At 38.3% G+C, this 18100-nt stretch overlaps 1 protein-coding gene across 1 annotated transcript; it reads left to right on the forward strand.

The window, feature by feature from the left end:
- The first annotated feature begins 279 nt into the window (after nucleotides 1-279).
- LOC139141865 (uncharacterized) lies at nucleotides 280-17366 on the forward strand. Its single transcript, XM_070711607.1, has 10 exons — nucleotides 280-362; nucleotides 647-776; nucleotides 2536-2666; nucleotides 5718-6023; nucleotides 8113-8307; nucleotides 9493-9803; nucleotides 9920-10415; nucleotides 11037-11106; nucleotides 11627-11902; nucleotides 16137-17366. The coding sequence occupies exons 2-10, from the start codon at nucleotides 647-649 to the stop codon at nucleotides 16283-16285; spliced, it is 2064 nt and encodes a 687-aa protein (XP_070567708.1). The 5' UTR covers nucleotides 280-362; the 3' UTR covers nucleotides 16286-17366.
- Nucleotides 17367-18100: the final 734 nt, after the last annotated feature.

The following is an 18100-nucleotide window of genomic DNA, read 5'->3' on the forward strand; positions in this document are numbered from 1 at the left end:
ATCATTTAACGACATATAATGTAACATCTTTACACAAAGAAATCCCTGAGTTGTTGCGCTTCAATTATTAAGAGCTAAAAACTAAAATTGATGGGATAAAAATAAACATGATCATATGTCCTACGTGATAAACCGAAAAGGTCAATAGATCAAACCCTAACAGATAAATTACTGCTATGGAGAGCCAGTAAGTTGGCACACCTATTTTATATCACAACAGGGTTGGTTTGTACACAATTTCTATGGTTGCTAAGTAGCCAGACTCATTGTGCTGTACAGGACAAAATGAGAACCTGGCAAGGTGGCCGTGGCTTCAGATCGTAAGTTGTGGATTTCAATACACGGAAAATATTTCTGCAACGGTTAGTTTCTGCTTTACTAGTTATATCTAAAGTCTTCATTTCATGAACAAGGATCCCGTCTCCATGAATGAGTTGTTCAGAAATGTAGTAACTCAACCCGAATTGTTCGATTGCTGCTGTGACAATTCACTGGAGTTGTTTCTACCATACTTCCATACTCGTGCTCTTTCGAGCTGTACTCTGAGATCATACCACTTACGAGTAGTGTCATGAATAGGTTGTTGATTGTTATCTGTCGACGGTGTAATAGTGAGCTTGCACTTTAATACTTCTGCTGTTTACAGATGTCGAAAACAACAGAAAGAACCACTGCCAGCATGGAGGAAGGAGAACTACGCTACATAAATGGCGGCTTTGTGGACGGTGATCGAAAAGACAGGAGTGACAGTGGGTACGATACTACAACACTGAAAGGTAAAGAAAGACGTCAGGTAGAAAGATTGGGGCTGTGGATAAGAAGAACACGCGCATAACACAATGTCACTCAAGAGTTCAGGAGCAAATTCGCACTAAATGTCACTGTTACGCCGTTGAAATTGTGTTTATTTCTGACTTTCAATCAACTTTAGGATTTTATAGTGAAATATTTCTTTTTCAAAAACTGGCAACAGCCTGGTGAGTTTTCTGAAGTGAAGCCCACATTACCGTATAACTCCTCTGTCTGTTGTTAGTACTTTCAAACTTTTGTTCAGGGGTTGAGCCAAGAAAAAGGAGGTATAGGATATGTCTCTTTCGCCGTGCATGCACAATGTCTTAAACTATACAAGACCGCAAAATAGAACGAGATACACTCTATCAAAGAACAACATGGTGGTAACTTTTAACATTACATTTCATAGGCATATTTTATTGGAATGTGGTGTACTCAAATCGGGAAATCTTGAAAAAGTGGCACGCTAATGTCATACTGTCCAATGCACGACAACCCAGTAATTTTCAAATAACGTTTTCGTCGAAGAACATGAAGAATTGGTATCAATTGCTCCCCCCGGAACGCATTGTTGTCCGTAGAATTCAGATTTATCAATGTCCAGTCAATGTACTTTATGTTCGTACGTCAAACGATTCTAGACGTAGCATTCTTAAGTCATGTTTAAGCTCATGAAGTAACGTAACCAAAGTTTTCACCGGCTTATGTTCATCAAAATCGAAACTGTAATTTTTCCCTATAGAGTAAACAGAGCGGTTCCGGCCATTTCTGTATTTCAAGAATTGGTAAATATTTGTCAGTTAGTTTCTCTAGTACCAAATTGTGCACGGTTCGCCCTGATTTTTATTCCTGATTTTGAAAGTGAATGATTTGAATTTTTTCCGGAATGTTAGAGCAAAATTAAGTTGCAGTCTTTCAATTTCGAGGCACGTATAACCGCCGTACCGCGTATTGTCCCCGAAGAGAATGGTTTGGGTATTGTTCAATAACAGTCTGGATTGAATAGTTGAATGACTCATGATCTAGCCTTTGTTCATGTCTGATTCAATAGAATGAGGCCGAGAACAACGCTGCTATTATTGCCTGCTGTCCGATTTGCGGTCTTATGAAACCAGAACTCGAAACTAAGGCGTGTACAATCGTATGTGATAATTTCCACTGAAATTCCCTGACATCGTAACATGCAAATGACAAATTTCTACCGTTGAGTTGTTGTAGCCAAACAAAGTAATGTTTTTGGTATCTGAACTTTCACAGTTTCTCGGTAATCATGTCACAGCAAAATTCAACAATGAAAAAACTTGCTCTTTCGGAAAAGAAGGACCATGCTCTTTTCCATCATAGATAGTAGAGGGGGGAAGATACTGTCTATGGTTCCATTCATACCGAATAAATCTCATCATTTGAGTATGTACACGATGTACACGTACAAGGTAATTTTCAAATTTCCCCATATGTCATTGGACACAGCTCTATAAACGTTTTATACACAATCACCAAACTGTCTACACATAATGTATCTTCATTATAACTTTTCTGCAAAATCCTTCTCTCCGACTTCGATGAACCTGGGCTAGCTCACAGACTACACTTGTCTGAACAAACCAACCCAAAACATTCGACTTCTCAGCATTTCCGAACCACCTCAAGGAATACTCACTCTCTCTGTCTCTCTCTCTGTCTCTCTCCTCTCTCTCTCTCTCTCTCTCTCTCTTCATGTATCTTAATTTCGCATTTGATAAGACGAGGCCATCAAAAATATCACCATCGAAAATGTTAAGAGTGAAGGAGAGAAGGAACTCAGCATGAGTTTCGGTCATCGAAGTGATGGGAAACTCGTGTTTAAGTTAACATCTAATGACAACCAGATCAAGGTATAGAGCGTACCACTATTCTCGATTTCACCACCACGGTATGAACCAATCCCAATTGTTTTCTATGGTAAAGTTGGTCTTGTAAAGAGGGAAATGGGGTGAAGGGTTAAAACATTGAAATGTTTCTTCTTTACATACACAACAATAAACAGTGAATCATTTTAAAAGGGTTGGGAGGGGGCTATTGCGCGAAATATAAATAATTTTGCACGTCGTATGATAGCGACAAGTTTTTTCAAACACCCCCCGTAGAACAACCTGTAGCCCACAGGTTGTACAAAAATCAATCCAGGAAACTATTGATAAACGTACGGTACCACAAAATATTCAATGCTAACAACACATGTACAGCTGGGTAACCAGGATAATCTGATGAAGTTGTTTAAAAATCCTGGAATACTCATTCTGGTACATGACTGATGGAGTCCCTACTATTGGAGTTAATTCCATGTTATTAGATCTCATGATACTACTCCTGTTAGCCTTTTTCGATCGCATATTTGAATTGTCCCGTTATTGCAATGAAATGTTTGTATCATTAGCTTCACACTCATCATAAGGTAAAATATAAATTTTACCAACGTGACAGGTCCTATGAGGGCTCCTGCACAATCGTGTGCTAATATCACATGCCATGCTGTGATAGGGGCTGACATACGGATTTAGCTCTGCAAGGGCATGACTGCAGAGAGTATTTTGATCAAAGTTATGTGACGGGTTCTGAAATTTCTGCCCGTCTCAGCACGTGTATTTGCGGGGCTGTAGACAGTAGTGTGGACGCTGTGTTGTGACAGGGTCTGAAATTTCTACCTGAATCAACAGTTTTATTTCACATGGTCTGTTACAGGTTCTGATCAGACCCTGTTGCAATCGTGTCCTGAAATCTGCCTTTTTAGGGGCGACGTCAAAAGTTCAATGTAGGATAAAAAACTTAATTCCCTTAGTTTCTCCCCAAACCCCCCACCCCCCCCCCTAGAAACTTAATTGACTTATATTGAACCTGTTGTCAGGCTCTTTCTATGTAAAGCAAAGCTAAGGATCAGTCAATTTAGGGGTGAAATAAAGTAATGCATCGTTAAAGCCCCACTAGCTGTAACTCTTGAAATTTGTTGACCTCAAATTATCTACCTATTCTCTCCTTTCTGAAATCTACCCTCCGAAGAGATATGAACTTTTACTACATTAGGAAACCATTCCTTTCAGAAACATTTCACATGTAAATTAAAATTTTAACGGTCATTTTGATTTCCTGGCATTTTCAAAAATTGGTAATATTAAAAAGGAATCAGAACATACAATATCACAGTTGAAAACATTCACCCCTATGCATTACAATTTGGACTACTCTGTGCAGTTTATATGAAGATTTCAGTGCAGATATACATAGTATCAAGGTTTTAGCTTTTCTGCATGGGGCTGTGATTTAATGTTTGGGCGAACATTTAATCGCAGTGTAATCTTCATCTTGTTCAAAATTGCATATATAGCCCCGGCAGGTAGTTGTAAGTGTGTACACTGGCAGACCTAATTGACTACATTGTCACCAACTTATTTTAGTTTAAAAGTAAAATCATAAAAATAATGCTAAAAGATAAAGCTAGTGGGGCTTAAGATTGGGAACACACTTTGTGTTTCATCAAATGTAAATACAACATACTAACAACAAACTTGAAGTTTATCAATGAATGAACAAGAACAAGAACAATAAAGTCCAGGTTTCTCCTTCCAGAGGTATAAAAACTATCTCAACTGTCCTGGTGGTTGTAACAACTCAGTTCACACTACTCCATTCAGGCGGACTACACGTGCACCAGAAATGTAGCAAAATACAATTATAAATTCCGAGTGCAACCATATAGACAGTAGAGAAACTACCGTCTATGGTGCAACAGAGGCCAACAGCCTGCATTGTTTACACTAACTAGGCCAGGTGCAGCTCTGCACCGTGTTAAAACAACTCCCTCCGCTGGCTTCAACACGAAAGTGTGCATTTCTGCTCTATTTTTTTCAAAATATTCATTCCCCTGGCAATTTTTACCTTAAATCGATTTGTAGGATAGAAACTTTTTTAGGTCAAAACCCCCCCCCACCCCCAAACTAAAAGAATTAAGTTTTTTATCCTTCATTGAACTTTTGACGTCGCCCCTTACATGTGTTATATTTTTTAAATTCCTTTTTAAATTGGTGAACAATGGTGCGAGCTTTATATAACACAGATGAAATCTACAATCAAATATTATGATTTAGACCACGAAATAATCTAATGCGACATATCTGGGTCAATACAAAAATATGAACAACATTTATAAGGTAAAAAGGAAAAATGAACTCCAGAAACAGTATAATATCTGTATACAGACAGATATTTAGACAGTCAGACTGCAAGATACTCCGATAGGTGTATAATAGATCATAGACCCTCGAGCCAGATCGATCGATCGATCGATCGATAGATAGCTAGATAGATAGATAGATAGATAGATAGATAGATAGATAGATAGATAGATAGATAGATAGATAGATAGATAGGTAGGTAGATAGTGTTGCAGTCAAGACGCGCCCTTGAGACAATGAGCCCAATCCGACTGAGCTCTGATTGGCGACAGATACGATATACAATTGCCTGAAATTCCAGCATAGCGACGGTACGGTAGCTTGAATTTTGTTTTGTGAATTTCAAACTAATTTGGGACAATATAATACAAAATTTGATTAACAACTGATGCATGTTGTCCTCAAAATGTGAAAAATGTCCCCAAAGGTAAATGTTAGCGGGACACTGTCCCCTGGTGTAAAATTCCTAGCTTCAGCACTGAGCGATAGATACAGTGAGAGTTGCATAGAGATAGAGAGAGAAATAGAGCAAGTAATACACAGACCGTTCGAAATTGTTGTTATTGTCTTTGTATTGAACCATTTGAAAAAAAGAGTTACCAGGCTGAGGAAACAAACGCTGGGGTTTCTAATTCAATATCGGAACAGATATTTTTCACTTAAAAGAAAATGGTCGAATGAATATATAATATTTTTCTGGTATTATTTGCTGAAAAGAAATTGTATCACTTGACGTTATCGCCGACAATTCGTCTGGAGATACCATCTTCTGCCATTGACAAAGAAGTTCAAGTCACAGCAAAGATTGTCAACTCTATGCCACATCCGCTATGTCTTGGTGATTACGAATTCCTTCTGACGGATATCTTGGAGCTGGGAGTAGAGCCTCAGAACTTCCAATTCAAAGAACCTGTAACGTTCCATATGGAAGTAAACGACCCTGAAGCTCTTGATAAGACCCGGGATATCGTGGTGAGGACAGCTGATAAGAGTGGCAAGTGGACTGACTTACAAACCAAGTTGGCAAGTATCTTCATCTTTACCTTCGTAAAGTTTGAATCCCTTTGTTTCCAAAGTTAATGTTAGAGCAAATACAGTACTTTACAATTGCAAAGGTATTTATCATTGGTGAAGTTGAAGCAATTTGTACGAGATAATTCACTGGAGAGGAGGTTTATTTCTTTAAGAGGAAATGTATCGATTGTATAGTTAACACCTGGAGACATGTTACAATTGCAGCGGTGGTACAAGTTGTTGTTATCTGGAACAGATAAGAACAGTGATATTTTAAAGTTGTGGCATTGGTTATGTACTTCGAAAATGATACACCCGTGGCCACTTTAGTGTTGATTAAGCCTGTCTGGTGCAAGCAGAAATTATGTTTGTATAAACGAACAAAGTGGTGATCGGCGTAATAAATGTATAAGGTTCACTATCGGCACCCCACTGTTAGGATTGAGATAACGTTCTACTAAAATGTCTCGCCTGCCCAATTCAAATTGATCACAACACTGCACTGTAGACACGCTGTAACTCTGCACTCCGACAATGAACATCAATAACAACGGTCGCCAATATCCCCGGTGGTGGCAGTCCCCGGGTTGGTGGGTACCCATGCGCGTTACCAAATTCACGGAAAAGGGGGTGTTTTTCTTCAGTCATCTCGGAGATTCTAGGTCCGTGAAATCGAGAAAAAGGGGTACTTTTTCACAGTAACCTCCGAGATTAGGGGTAGTCCTTTCATAATCTCCCTAGGACACTAAATCTGGTCTAGTCTCACTCTAGATGATTGTGTATGAATGTGACTAAAATCAGGTGAGGACAAACATTTGTGATGTATGTACATGTATACAAAGTCAACCTCCAGGGTCAACCCTGGAAGTCAACATACTAACCTCCTAGATTTCGAAAATAAGGGTATGTTTTTTTACAGCTAATTTCTCCCAGATTTGCCACAAATAGGGGGTGTTTTTCTCAGAAATATTCTAGGAAAGGGGGTACTTTTCAAACTTGGGTAACAAGCATGGGTACCCACCAACCCGGGGACTGCCACCGCCGGGCCAATATCATAGGGGCAAATCCTTCAGTGAGGACGTAGCAAGCTTGATTGTTCAAAATATAAGAGATTGTGGTGGCAATCCGGCACCTAGCGAGGTACCACGAGGAGCTTACAAAGAAACAAGCAAGCGTTTTAAGATAAGCGTGGAGGGAGCCAGAAAAGTTTGGAAGAGATGTACATGTATCAGGACAAGTTCCCTTCAACCGGGATGAGAAAAGTGTCGTTCATATGGTTACACACATGTGAATACATGTACATGTAAAATGCTACCCCGACTGTACTTTACTCTTACCTTTTCTCTCGTACCAAGTGAAGTTGGAGTGCGTTTTTTCACGGTTTGTAGGAAAGAAACATGGCTTAGTGCAAGTGAATGTTTATTTCGAAAGTTTTGCAGTCAAGACGGGCGATGTCTGTAATTTAATCGCTAACATTTTCAAATTGGCATTTTCTCAATTCCCGCGTCTGAACAGAGTCTGAACACGACACTTGCGATACACGCTGTAGTATCGTTGGTATCACTGCAATATTGAAATCGGCACAAAATGTGTGATGTTTTCTAACACTGTCTACATTTGAAACATGAATTTTAGCAGATACTGAGTACTGATAGGGCAAATGCTGTGGTCAACATCATTTGTATACAGTGTATTTTATAATCACTCCGTAATTTCAGGCTAATCGGCGTGTCCACGGGGTACCGATAGTAGGATCATTATCACCACTGATACAGGGTAAAGTAACCGTTTTATCACCCTTCTGCAGACAGAATTTCTGCTTGTACCAGACAGGCTTGATCAACACTAAAGTGGCCACGGGTGTAACGATGATGATTGCAATGGAGATGTTTTCGTGTTCGTGATGGTAATTCTTGTGGTTTGATTATGTTATAAATTTGATGTTGGCGAAGGAAAAAGAGACGGTCGGGGATGATACATCAGCAAAATCATTAACTTTGAAGCGAAATGCAGAATCTTGAAACGAAGTCATATAACTATCACTGGCTCATTACGATAGGAACGAAACGTATTTGAGATGTCCAAAATTTCTTTTCAGTCTCCTCCTGAATCGAAGGCCAGGGAGATCACAGCGGAAATGGATCATTTTTGCAATCTCATAGTTGTTTCTAAGATACGTACCTTCGATGTGTGTTGTGACCATGGCGTTCATCTTTCTATTATCGATGGTGAAGCGACTCGAAAAGACGACGATGCTGCTGGAACTGGAAGTCCTGTCAGACTCACTGTTGAGGTGAGATGGCGCTTTTGTGCTATTAATCAAAATTGTTCTTCGACAACGCAGATATCAGTAGGTTAATCTGTGGATAGGAGATGTTATTTTAGGCTGTCACTCAGTCGCTTTACCGATGCTTGAGCATAAAAAATAAAGAACGTACCTGATAAACGCACATACACACATGCACACACACACATACACAGACACACGTGAATAGTGTTATCAAAAGATTCTGATAAATTTCCCATTTATATCGTAGATTTTTTGAACCCGCCCGCCACCGCAATGTCCCTCTGTTATTTCAATCTTCTCCTGTCACTCTTACACGATCTATCAACCTGCTTACTTATCTGTTGTAGTCTCTGTTCTATGTCTACTTGCCTGTCTAATGCTGGGCACGAAATGAACTTCTTTCCCTGGTAGTCCGAACTTCTTTCCCTGGTAGTCCCATTGGGCTACCAATTTCTGAAGTTGGTAGCACATGCATATCACAAGACAAGAAAAGGCTATTTTTCAAGATTCTACCCATAAAGTGAATTTTCTTTTCATTTGATGTGAATATTGCACACCTTTAATACTCAGGGAAACAGGTATGATGGACGATAGTGATACTCAAAAGTTTGGTGACTTATTGATAACCCGTTTCACTCTCGGAGTTGTATGCAAATTTTAATTGTCATCATGACAACAACACAGCCTTCTCAGCACTGAGACATACTGTAGCAGGGCTAAAAATAGACCATGGCCTTTCTGTACGGAGGAGGCATAATTTCCGTGTAATTTGCAATTGATATATTATGATCAAAATGCAACAAAAATGTGTTTTCATCGGCAATCACTTCCAATGCCTGTCATTCAAGTACGTCAGTTCAGATATTGAAACTTTGTTGCAAAGTTTCAGCGCACAGTCGTCTTCGTAATTTGCAAAACAAAGTCATGGTCTAGCCTTTCTGTGTCCAGCTGGGTTTGATGATCCATTAAGGGCTTCCCAAAGTGACAGACCAGACATGGTATGCCAAATACTGACTGAATTTCACGTCCCAGGCTTTGGTAGTCCGTGTGGGCTACCATTTCATGGATTTTGGTAGCCTAAGGGAAAAGTTGGTAGTCTATGGACGCGGGAATACCGCCAATTCCAAGCCTGGTAATGACTCTGGTAACCTTATTCAGGCCCACTCGATTTTCTGTTTTTAAATGTAGATTATCAAAATTGACGAGCAACTCCCGCACCGAGCACGTGAAATAACAAAAAACTGTCCAGGAAACGTCAAAATTGCATTCGACACTGTGGTCAAGATCAAGAAAGTCGCTGCGACCTTGTCAGGTATTGTGGTCACCATGAAAGTTCCGACAGAGAAGAAGGTACATGACCTTGAAAAGTTGAAAGTCGATGGCGGGTTGAAGATTCTACGAGACAATGACGACGATGATTGGGCTGATGGTTCCGATAGCATACTAGAAACCAACGACTCTGAAAAGACAATAACTTTCAAGGCAAAGATATATGAAAGGTAATATTATCAACCAACTTTTAACGATTATAGTAACTCTTTTTATCGCTCGTCAATTCTCAAGCAAAAATATCGTCTTCTTAATTATAATCTTTCTAATATTTTTGCTTTTCAAGCGGTGACAGTCGATATGTAGTTGTGATTGCTAACGCTGACGCTGACGTTAAAGAAATCGTCAACACCGCAACAAGGATGGCACGACATGGTTTGGCACTAGTTCAGTTTCTTCTACTTCAAAACAAAGTAAACCAAACAAGTTTGATCGCTGATTGCCTAGAGGAAGAAAAACGCGACGCACGCTTTGAAGAAATGCAGAAATATGGATATGGGCCTCCCGAAGGACACCTGCCTTTCAGTAAGGAAGTATTCGTCGCAGAAGGCGAGACAATTACGCTACAAGTCGGCGGTGAAAACATTCAAAGTGTGAATAATCCTGATATGAAGATTATCTTCCATTCCAGGAGAAAATATAACCACAGAGAATTGACAGTCGGCCTTCGTGACAACGCCCATGGGAATTCAACGAATGCCAACCGAGGTTTTGTCGACTTCCTCAGACTGCAGAATCCACACAAAACAGATGGGGTTAGGCTAAACTTTGTTATTTCTGGGGTAAGATAAAATCGTGATTTTGCCAAGCGAGTTTTCTCAGAATGATATTTGATATAGGCTGTAGCTATCAAGGCCATCAACCTCGAAAATATAGAATGTTATCTACCCTCAGATTCGACACTTATTAGAAAGCATGGCACTGAACGATTGATTTAACGTTGAAACAAATAAGTTACCGCAAGTGACAGACTCGAAATCAGTGATATCTCGTGGCTGAAACAATAAATATTTCGTAAACTCTTATGTCGTCCTACAGATTAAAGTCTAAAAGTGTCATATTTCCCATTTTCAATAACGTATTCCATTTCCTTCGCTGCTGTGCATTTCATTCATTCGGTTTGAAATCGGTTATAAATGTATTTGAGTTTAAACATATTCACCCACACAAATGTATGTATGTATGTATGTATGTATGTATGTATGTATGTATGTATGTATGTATGTATGTATGTATGTATGTATGTATGATGCATGTGTGTGTGTATGTATGTATATTTGTAAGTATGCATGCATGCATGATGCATGCATGCACGTACATACGTAGGTATGTATATACGTATGTATGTAGTGCGTACGTACGTATGTATGTATTTATTTAGTATGCACCTATATATTTTACAGGTAAGTGAGCGATCTCGGTCATATGGAGGGAGTGAGGGGCAATATGTGCCAACCCCGACAAAATCGGAAAGTAAGCTTACATTTTTGAGATTATCGAAATTATACCGTGTGAAATTTTTTCAGCATAAATTGCATAATTGCGTGACATTAAAAGGGAAGTATTATATTTGTATTACATCTGATGAATGAATGGATTAACAAGAGAAATCAGAGCCGTATTTGCGGATGCTGACATAAACGGAGGAAGGAATGGATATTTTGTTATTGTTATTGTTGTTGCTGCTGCTGCTGTTGCTGTTACACGATCAAAGCGAAAAGAGGGCGTTTCTAACTACTTCAGACCATGGCTTCACTTCGTATTTAACATTTGTGACAAGTTTTAACAGTTATGCTCTAAGGTTGACGTCTTGGATTGGCATTAGTGGGAATGCGATCTAAGAATACGGAGTTTTCATCGAATTTATCAAATGTGACTACTCCAATCCACTGAAACCACTTCTGTGCCGTTAATTTAATTTCAGTCGTCGCAACTTTGTTCAGTCGCCATAAGCTTTCCATGATTAACTGCGATTGTACCTACATTTTTACAGATTATCTCGACCTCGACTTTGTTATCAAAACAATAGAGCCTAGATTATTGGCGAAGGACTGGAAACCTCTTGGGCGCGAGTTGGGTGTAAGCGACTCCACACTATCGTTTATAGAGGAGAACCACAAAAACAACGTACAGGAACAGATACATCAAATGTTTGTTCTTTGGAAAAGGTCAGCGGGAAAGACTGCTACTTTGGAAGTTCTGATTTGCGCTTTGGATGCAGTGCCATTACGAAATTTGGCAGACAGTCTTAGGACGATTTATCTAACAGGTAATTACTTTGCATATTTGCTGCCATGTTTCATGATCATGACCAACTAACACGATTGGAACTAATTTGGGATAATCGGATTTTCATATTTTTCAAATGTCTCAAAGGTGTTAAGTGCAATTTAGCTGAATGTTGCAATATATATAGCAAAAACTCATAAAAACAAGTGTGTAATGTAACATGAGATTACATTTGTAGATTAAATCGGCATTACTTCACCATCCAATTATCCCAAATTAGTTCCAATCGTGTTAACTAAAGACCCTGGTTAATAATCGAGTTCACTTTCTGTATTCTGGAAGCGCATGAACACAAAACCGATGCAGTTTACGAAGAGAGCCCTCGGGTACGAGCCAAGCCACAAGGAATCCACTGACATTCGTGTGTCTTGCATGTCAGAAAAAAAACGAGTGCGCGGCAGTCGATGTGTATGTAGTATGTGTTGTCACCTTGCCGGTTGATATCTAACTTAAAATGTAAATTAGTTTGACTAACAACAAACGTCCGTTGTATTGCAATGTCAGATGTCCTAATGGAAGTCATTGCTTCTTTTTATTAGTATATATAATTGGACTCGTATTCGTAAAAATCGGTTCATGCGATTTATACTATTTTTAGCTCACGTGTGCAAACACGTGGGCTATTGTCATAGCGATGTCTGTCTGTCTGTCCGTGTGTGTGTGTGTGTGTGTGTGTGTGTGTGTGTTAGTGTGTGTGTGTGTGTGTGTGTGTGTCTGTCTGTCTGTCTGTTTACACGATAACTCAAAAACGCCTGAACGGATTCAAGTCAGATTTGGTACACAGGTACCATTTGCTACTTGCAAGAACTGATTAGATTTTAGTTAGTGTGGCTTGCATATTAATGAAGTTATGCAATATCGTTTTTTTTCCGTACAATGGTTTCCCTATGGAGACGGTAATGACAGAGTAGACATATATCAAGAAATACTGCACAAAATTTCATGAAACTTTTCACAGATGACAATCTCAGAACATTATGATGATACTGTGAGTGTCATGTCAAATACCTTCTCATTTGCATATTTAATGAACTTTTGTTATTAGTGAGATAACTCTGAAATTCCTGTGCAACACTTGATGATACTTGCTACAAATATTGATCTGATATATATCTAATTATACTTAGAAGCATTAGGCAGTGTCAATTTACAGCGAACGTCAAAATGAACCGGAGACCAACTTTGATAAGCCCCTATCAATTTCCCTCGTAATCTTCCAATATCCCTTGGAAAACACCGAGGTACTTTGGTTAGTGTTGCCCATAAACAGGCCAATAAACATACAAGGCGCCTGCTGTGTTACCGCCATTCGATCTCCCTTATATTTCTGGCTCCCTTTCCGGAAGAAACCATTTTGAAGCCCAAAGTGGTTGACATGAAATGAAATAAAGCATGCGATTTTAAGACCTTTAATTGTAATAATAATTTCAAACTCGATTTTTCACAGAACTTGTTTTGCATTGTTACGTGCGTCGATCCTGTAATCGTGAAGTATTTCCCGTATGCAGTCATGTCACACGACATACTTTACCCAAATTGAATAGTAAATTCCATGAGCTTGCAAAGTAAACAACTGTCAGTGTGAGAGCCCATAAAATTAGAAACATTCACATGGAACGACTGAGATACAGCCAGTTAGGTTATCTAGTGAAAGACAATGTTGTTGTACTGAGTGAGGCCCTGATTTGACTCTCGGCGGCTGGTGAACTTCTACTCGTGGAGATGCCCAGTTCTACGGTATTTCATTATGACATCGTTCACAGTGCTGAGCAATGCATTTCTGTGTCGATACTGGTTTGGGAAACACCTGTCAACCATTTTTTTATGATGCTCTTTCTTGCCTAAAATTCCATTGCAAGGCAAATCGATGTCGACAGAAAAAAAAATATGCTCACGATTTTATGAACTGGCATACCTTGATTACTTTACATCAGGGTCTCTCTCTACAGGCCCTAATGCAGTGCACATACTGATCGACAACCATAGATAAGACAGCAAAACTCAGCCGAAATTTCCAAGATTAACTGACGCAGTGTTTTATATCGCTGTTTTAAATCAAACTGATTACACAATCTCTGGATACAGAAATGGTATTTTGGTGAAATTTCAGCATCAAAAAATCCCAAAACTTGACATGAGGACGTCATGTGCCGATCAACAGCATAGTGCACGTGTGAACTGGCATTTATTGACTCATGGACTGTAGAGAAACTGTCTATGATTGACTGCACGGAAAAGCAGTCTGCATCTTGTGAAAACAACAACATAGCAGTGAAAATTGTAATAGTCACCAGTAAAACTCTTCACAGATGAAAGGATAATTGCTTCAAACTAATAAACTTCATGTTCAGTGGATGAAAATTAACATCGCTGTGGTCCGTGAGTGAAAATAAACAATGGCGGACGTAACTGTGTAATGAACTATACTATTAAGGTGACGGGGGTGGGCAGGGTCAAAAGATCAAGAAAGTACTGGGAAAACGTGTCATTTTCCTAACGATACTGTCTCGGGATCTCCAGCGTCCCATTGTTTTGTAATATATAACAAGTATGCCATGAGCTTCATTGAATACACTGATATCAAACAGCCATAGCTGTAAACTGGCGCAAAATGGTTTGATCCATGCAGAAGCTTGCATAGGGAGATCGAATGGAGATAGCACAGCAGGCGCAGTGTATGTTTACTGACCAAAGTACCTCGGTGTTTTCAAAGGGGTATTGGAAGATTGCCAGGGAAATTGATAGGGGCTTATCAAAGTTGATCTCCGGTTCATTTTGACGTTCGCTGTAAGAAATAGGTCATTTGCATATTTTATGAAGTTTGTAATTAGTCATATAACTCCAATATAACTTGACCAAATCGGATGAAATCTGCTGCAGATACTGATCCGACTGATATCTAACTGTAGAGTAAAGCATTAAGTAGTGTGAAATTAATTAAGGATTCATTTGCATATTTAATGAAATTTGTAATTAGGTATATAACTCTGAAATTACGGCACCCAAGTCTTTGAAATTGGGTACAGATATTGTTTTGATAAATATCTAATTGTACTGAGAAACATTTGGCAGTGTCAAGTTAACAAATAGGTCATTTGAATATTTTATGAAGTTTTGTAATTAGTGATATAACTCCTATATAACTGCACCAAATGTGATGAAATCTGCTGCAGATACTGATCCGACAGATATCTAATTGTGGTGTAAAGCATTTACTTGTGTGAAGTTAATTAAGGGTTTATTTGCATATTTAATGAAATTTGTAATTAGTGATATTACTCCAAAATTACAGCGTTAAATTTGATGAAACTTGCTACAGATGTTGATTTGATAAATATCCAATTGTTCTGGGAAGCATTGAACAGTGTCAAGGTAATAATTAGCTCATTTGCATATTTCATGAAGTTTTATAATTAGTCATATAACTCCGAAATAACTGCATCAAATGTGATGAAAACTGCTGCATATACTGATCTGACAGATATCTAACTGTGTTGTAAAGCATTTAGTAGTGTAAAGTTAATTAAGGGTTCATTTGCATATTTAATAAACTTTGTAATTAGGTATATAACTCTGAAATTAAGGCACCAAATTTGTGAAACGTGCTACAGATATTGATTTGATAAATATTCAATTGTGCTATGAATCATTGAATTGTGTCAAGTTAATTTAGGGATTATTTGCATATTAAAAGAACTTTGTAATTAGTGACATTACTCTAAAATTACAGCATTAAATTAAATGAAACGTGCTACAAATGTTGATCTGATGGATATCTAATTGTCCCATGAAGCATTGAGCAGTGTCAAGTTAATTAACAGCTCATTTGCATATCAAATAAAGTTTTGTAATAAGTGATTAAAATCTGAGAGTACTGTGCAATGTTGAAAAAAACCTGATTCATTTAGTGATAACATATATCTTATTGTTCTGTGAAGCGCACTACTATTAATGAACCTGTTGTAAAACACGTGAGCATATTGAGTTCATATCTGGTTGGCTTATTGTATGAGGTGCGCAATGTTATTTGGATTTGTTGAGACGACAGCGGGATTATAAGTGATAGCAATTATTGATCAAGAATCCAACGTTTTGTTATGGAATAAATATGTGTATTAGAGTATTGACGAGATGGATCAACAATTGTGTAAATCTTTCAAATCCCGTACGTTCATACCGATCGAAGTGACGGTTTTTCCGTTTTTACACTGAAGCACAGACTGAACAAACAAAGCCCAGATCAGTTTCTAATGAGAGGATTGAAGATAAAAGTATGAAGGGGAAAGCCCAGGCATCAAGTACTAAAGGCGAAAGGTCTGGAAGAAGCGAGCGTGGCGGCAGATCAGAGAACTGGAAGCCCTAATGATAACTGTTCACAGTAAACGTTTGTTTGTGATGAAGCCGTGATGAACGTTTCAATTGTTCGCGGTGACACCATAAATTGTGAAATTTACTCCATCACAAAACTATTCTTGACAGACCGTCGTGGTAGCTGACCATATGATTGCATACATGTAGATTTAGGCTAGTTTGAACATCATCCACCCTTGAGTGACACATCATGCTGTGTTGGATTGATCACCCATTTAGCACAGACTCTGTAAAAATCTTCAGAAAAATATGAAAATTATCATGGATATTGAGTTTTTTTTTCCAGATTTTACCATCTAATTTAGCGACAAGAAAAGTCATTGTCAGTTGTACTTCTGTAAACTCCGTCCATGATAGTTTTGCAAATATTCATGCGTCATGGAATGTGACTTTGTCTGTTTTTCATTTATAAAAGGGAGTTTAAAATATGATAGTACAAAGTAACACGACTCTAATGATTTACAACAAATACTAAAGCATCTTTTCGCCTTCTAAATGCAGTTGATCCCTACAGTCACTATATTTACGAACCTTGTATTTCTTTGCCGATATTGGCCATGCATTTATCCCAAGCTTTTGTTAATGTCTAGGGCTAGTCTCTGTTTTGTTTGATAAACTGATTCCGACGTATCCCGTAGACTCCTAAATTAATGTGTTGTTCAGCAAAGGTACTGAATCTTATATGATACTTACAGTCCCTTTGCAATCTTCTCAGGAAATTCTGAGTCTTCCATGTTTCTTGAATATAGATTCTCATTCTTGGGTTTTCTGGAGATCAATCGTTATCAACATACATTTTGAGTTTATTGGTTCAACGGAAGGAATTTTTAAAATTCTAATAGGTCATTATTTAATGTCACGAGTTATGATTGACAAATACCGTCCATTGTGCTGAAGAGAACATTTTGTATTTTGCTCTTTTGTTATGGCGTTCGGATTTTACAGTCTCAATTTTAACAATGCATATTATAATTCTCATTTGTATTGTGAGACAATTTGAAGGGAAACACTTCATGTAATGTTTACTTTAATACTGTGTGCTGTGTTTGCTTGAATAAAAGACCAAAAGGAAATATGCGAGTAGAGGTATTAAATAACTAGAATTTTCGAGGTGCACACAGCGACTGCTCGCTCACTGACTGACAGTAACCAAGGTGGTTCATAACATTCTAAATGTGAAACACAACGGACGAGATGAAAGCTAACAAATCTTCTGGATTTTACTTTGATTGAGATTCCTTCAATTTTCTGTTTTCTTTTTAACTATTGATTTCATTGAATAGTCAATGTTAATGCTGAAACAAGAATGTTGTTGCCAACCTTGGAGGTTGCCATCACCTTGAAAATTCTGGTTTCTTGTCAGTATCTTTGGTATCTTGAATTTATTTAATCTGCTCATCACACATTTTGACTGGAACGTAGCTGGTGCAATATCTTGTCTATATTTATTTGTCGATTTCAGCAGGATGACCAGGATTGGCAGAGCCTCAAAGTAATTTCCACCGATAGAAGCTTGTTTCTTTCCTCGATTGTGGCTATGAGGATTCCATATTTTAAGTGTATCGCTTGACTTCCTAGAAATATGCATGGTAAAATGTGCAGCAGAATTGCAGAGTATCAGGAAAAATCAATTACATTAGGAAGGGAAATCATAATTGCTGATAGCTGAGCGCAGTGCAGTAGGTTGAATATCTCCAAAGACAGGCAATGTTTGTTTAAAGTTAGGTTTATGCTTTAAAGAATTCGTAATGTTTGACAGTTCCAATGTGTGTACATCTTCAAGGAATTGTGACACAAGTATTACTAT

Source organism: Ptychodera flava, chromosome 10 (genome assembly GCF_041260155.1).
Source record: "Ptychodera flava strain L36383 chromosome 10, AS_Pfla_20210202, whole genome shotgun sequence".
Taxonomy (NCBI): domain Eukaryota; kingdom Metazoa; phylum Hemichordata; class Enteropneusta; family Ptychoderidae; genus Ptychodera; species Ptychodera flava.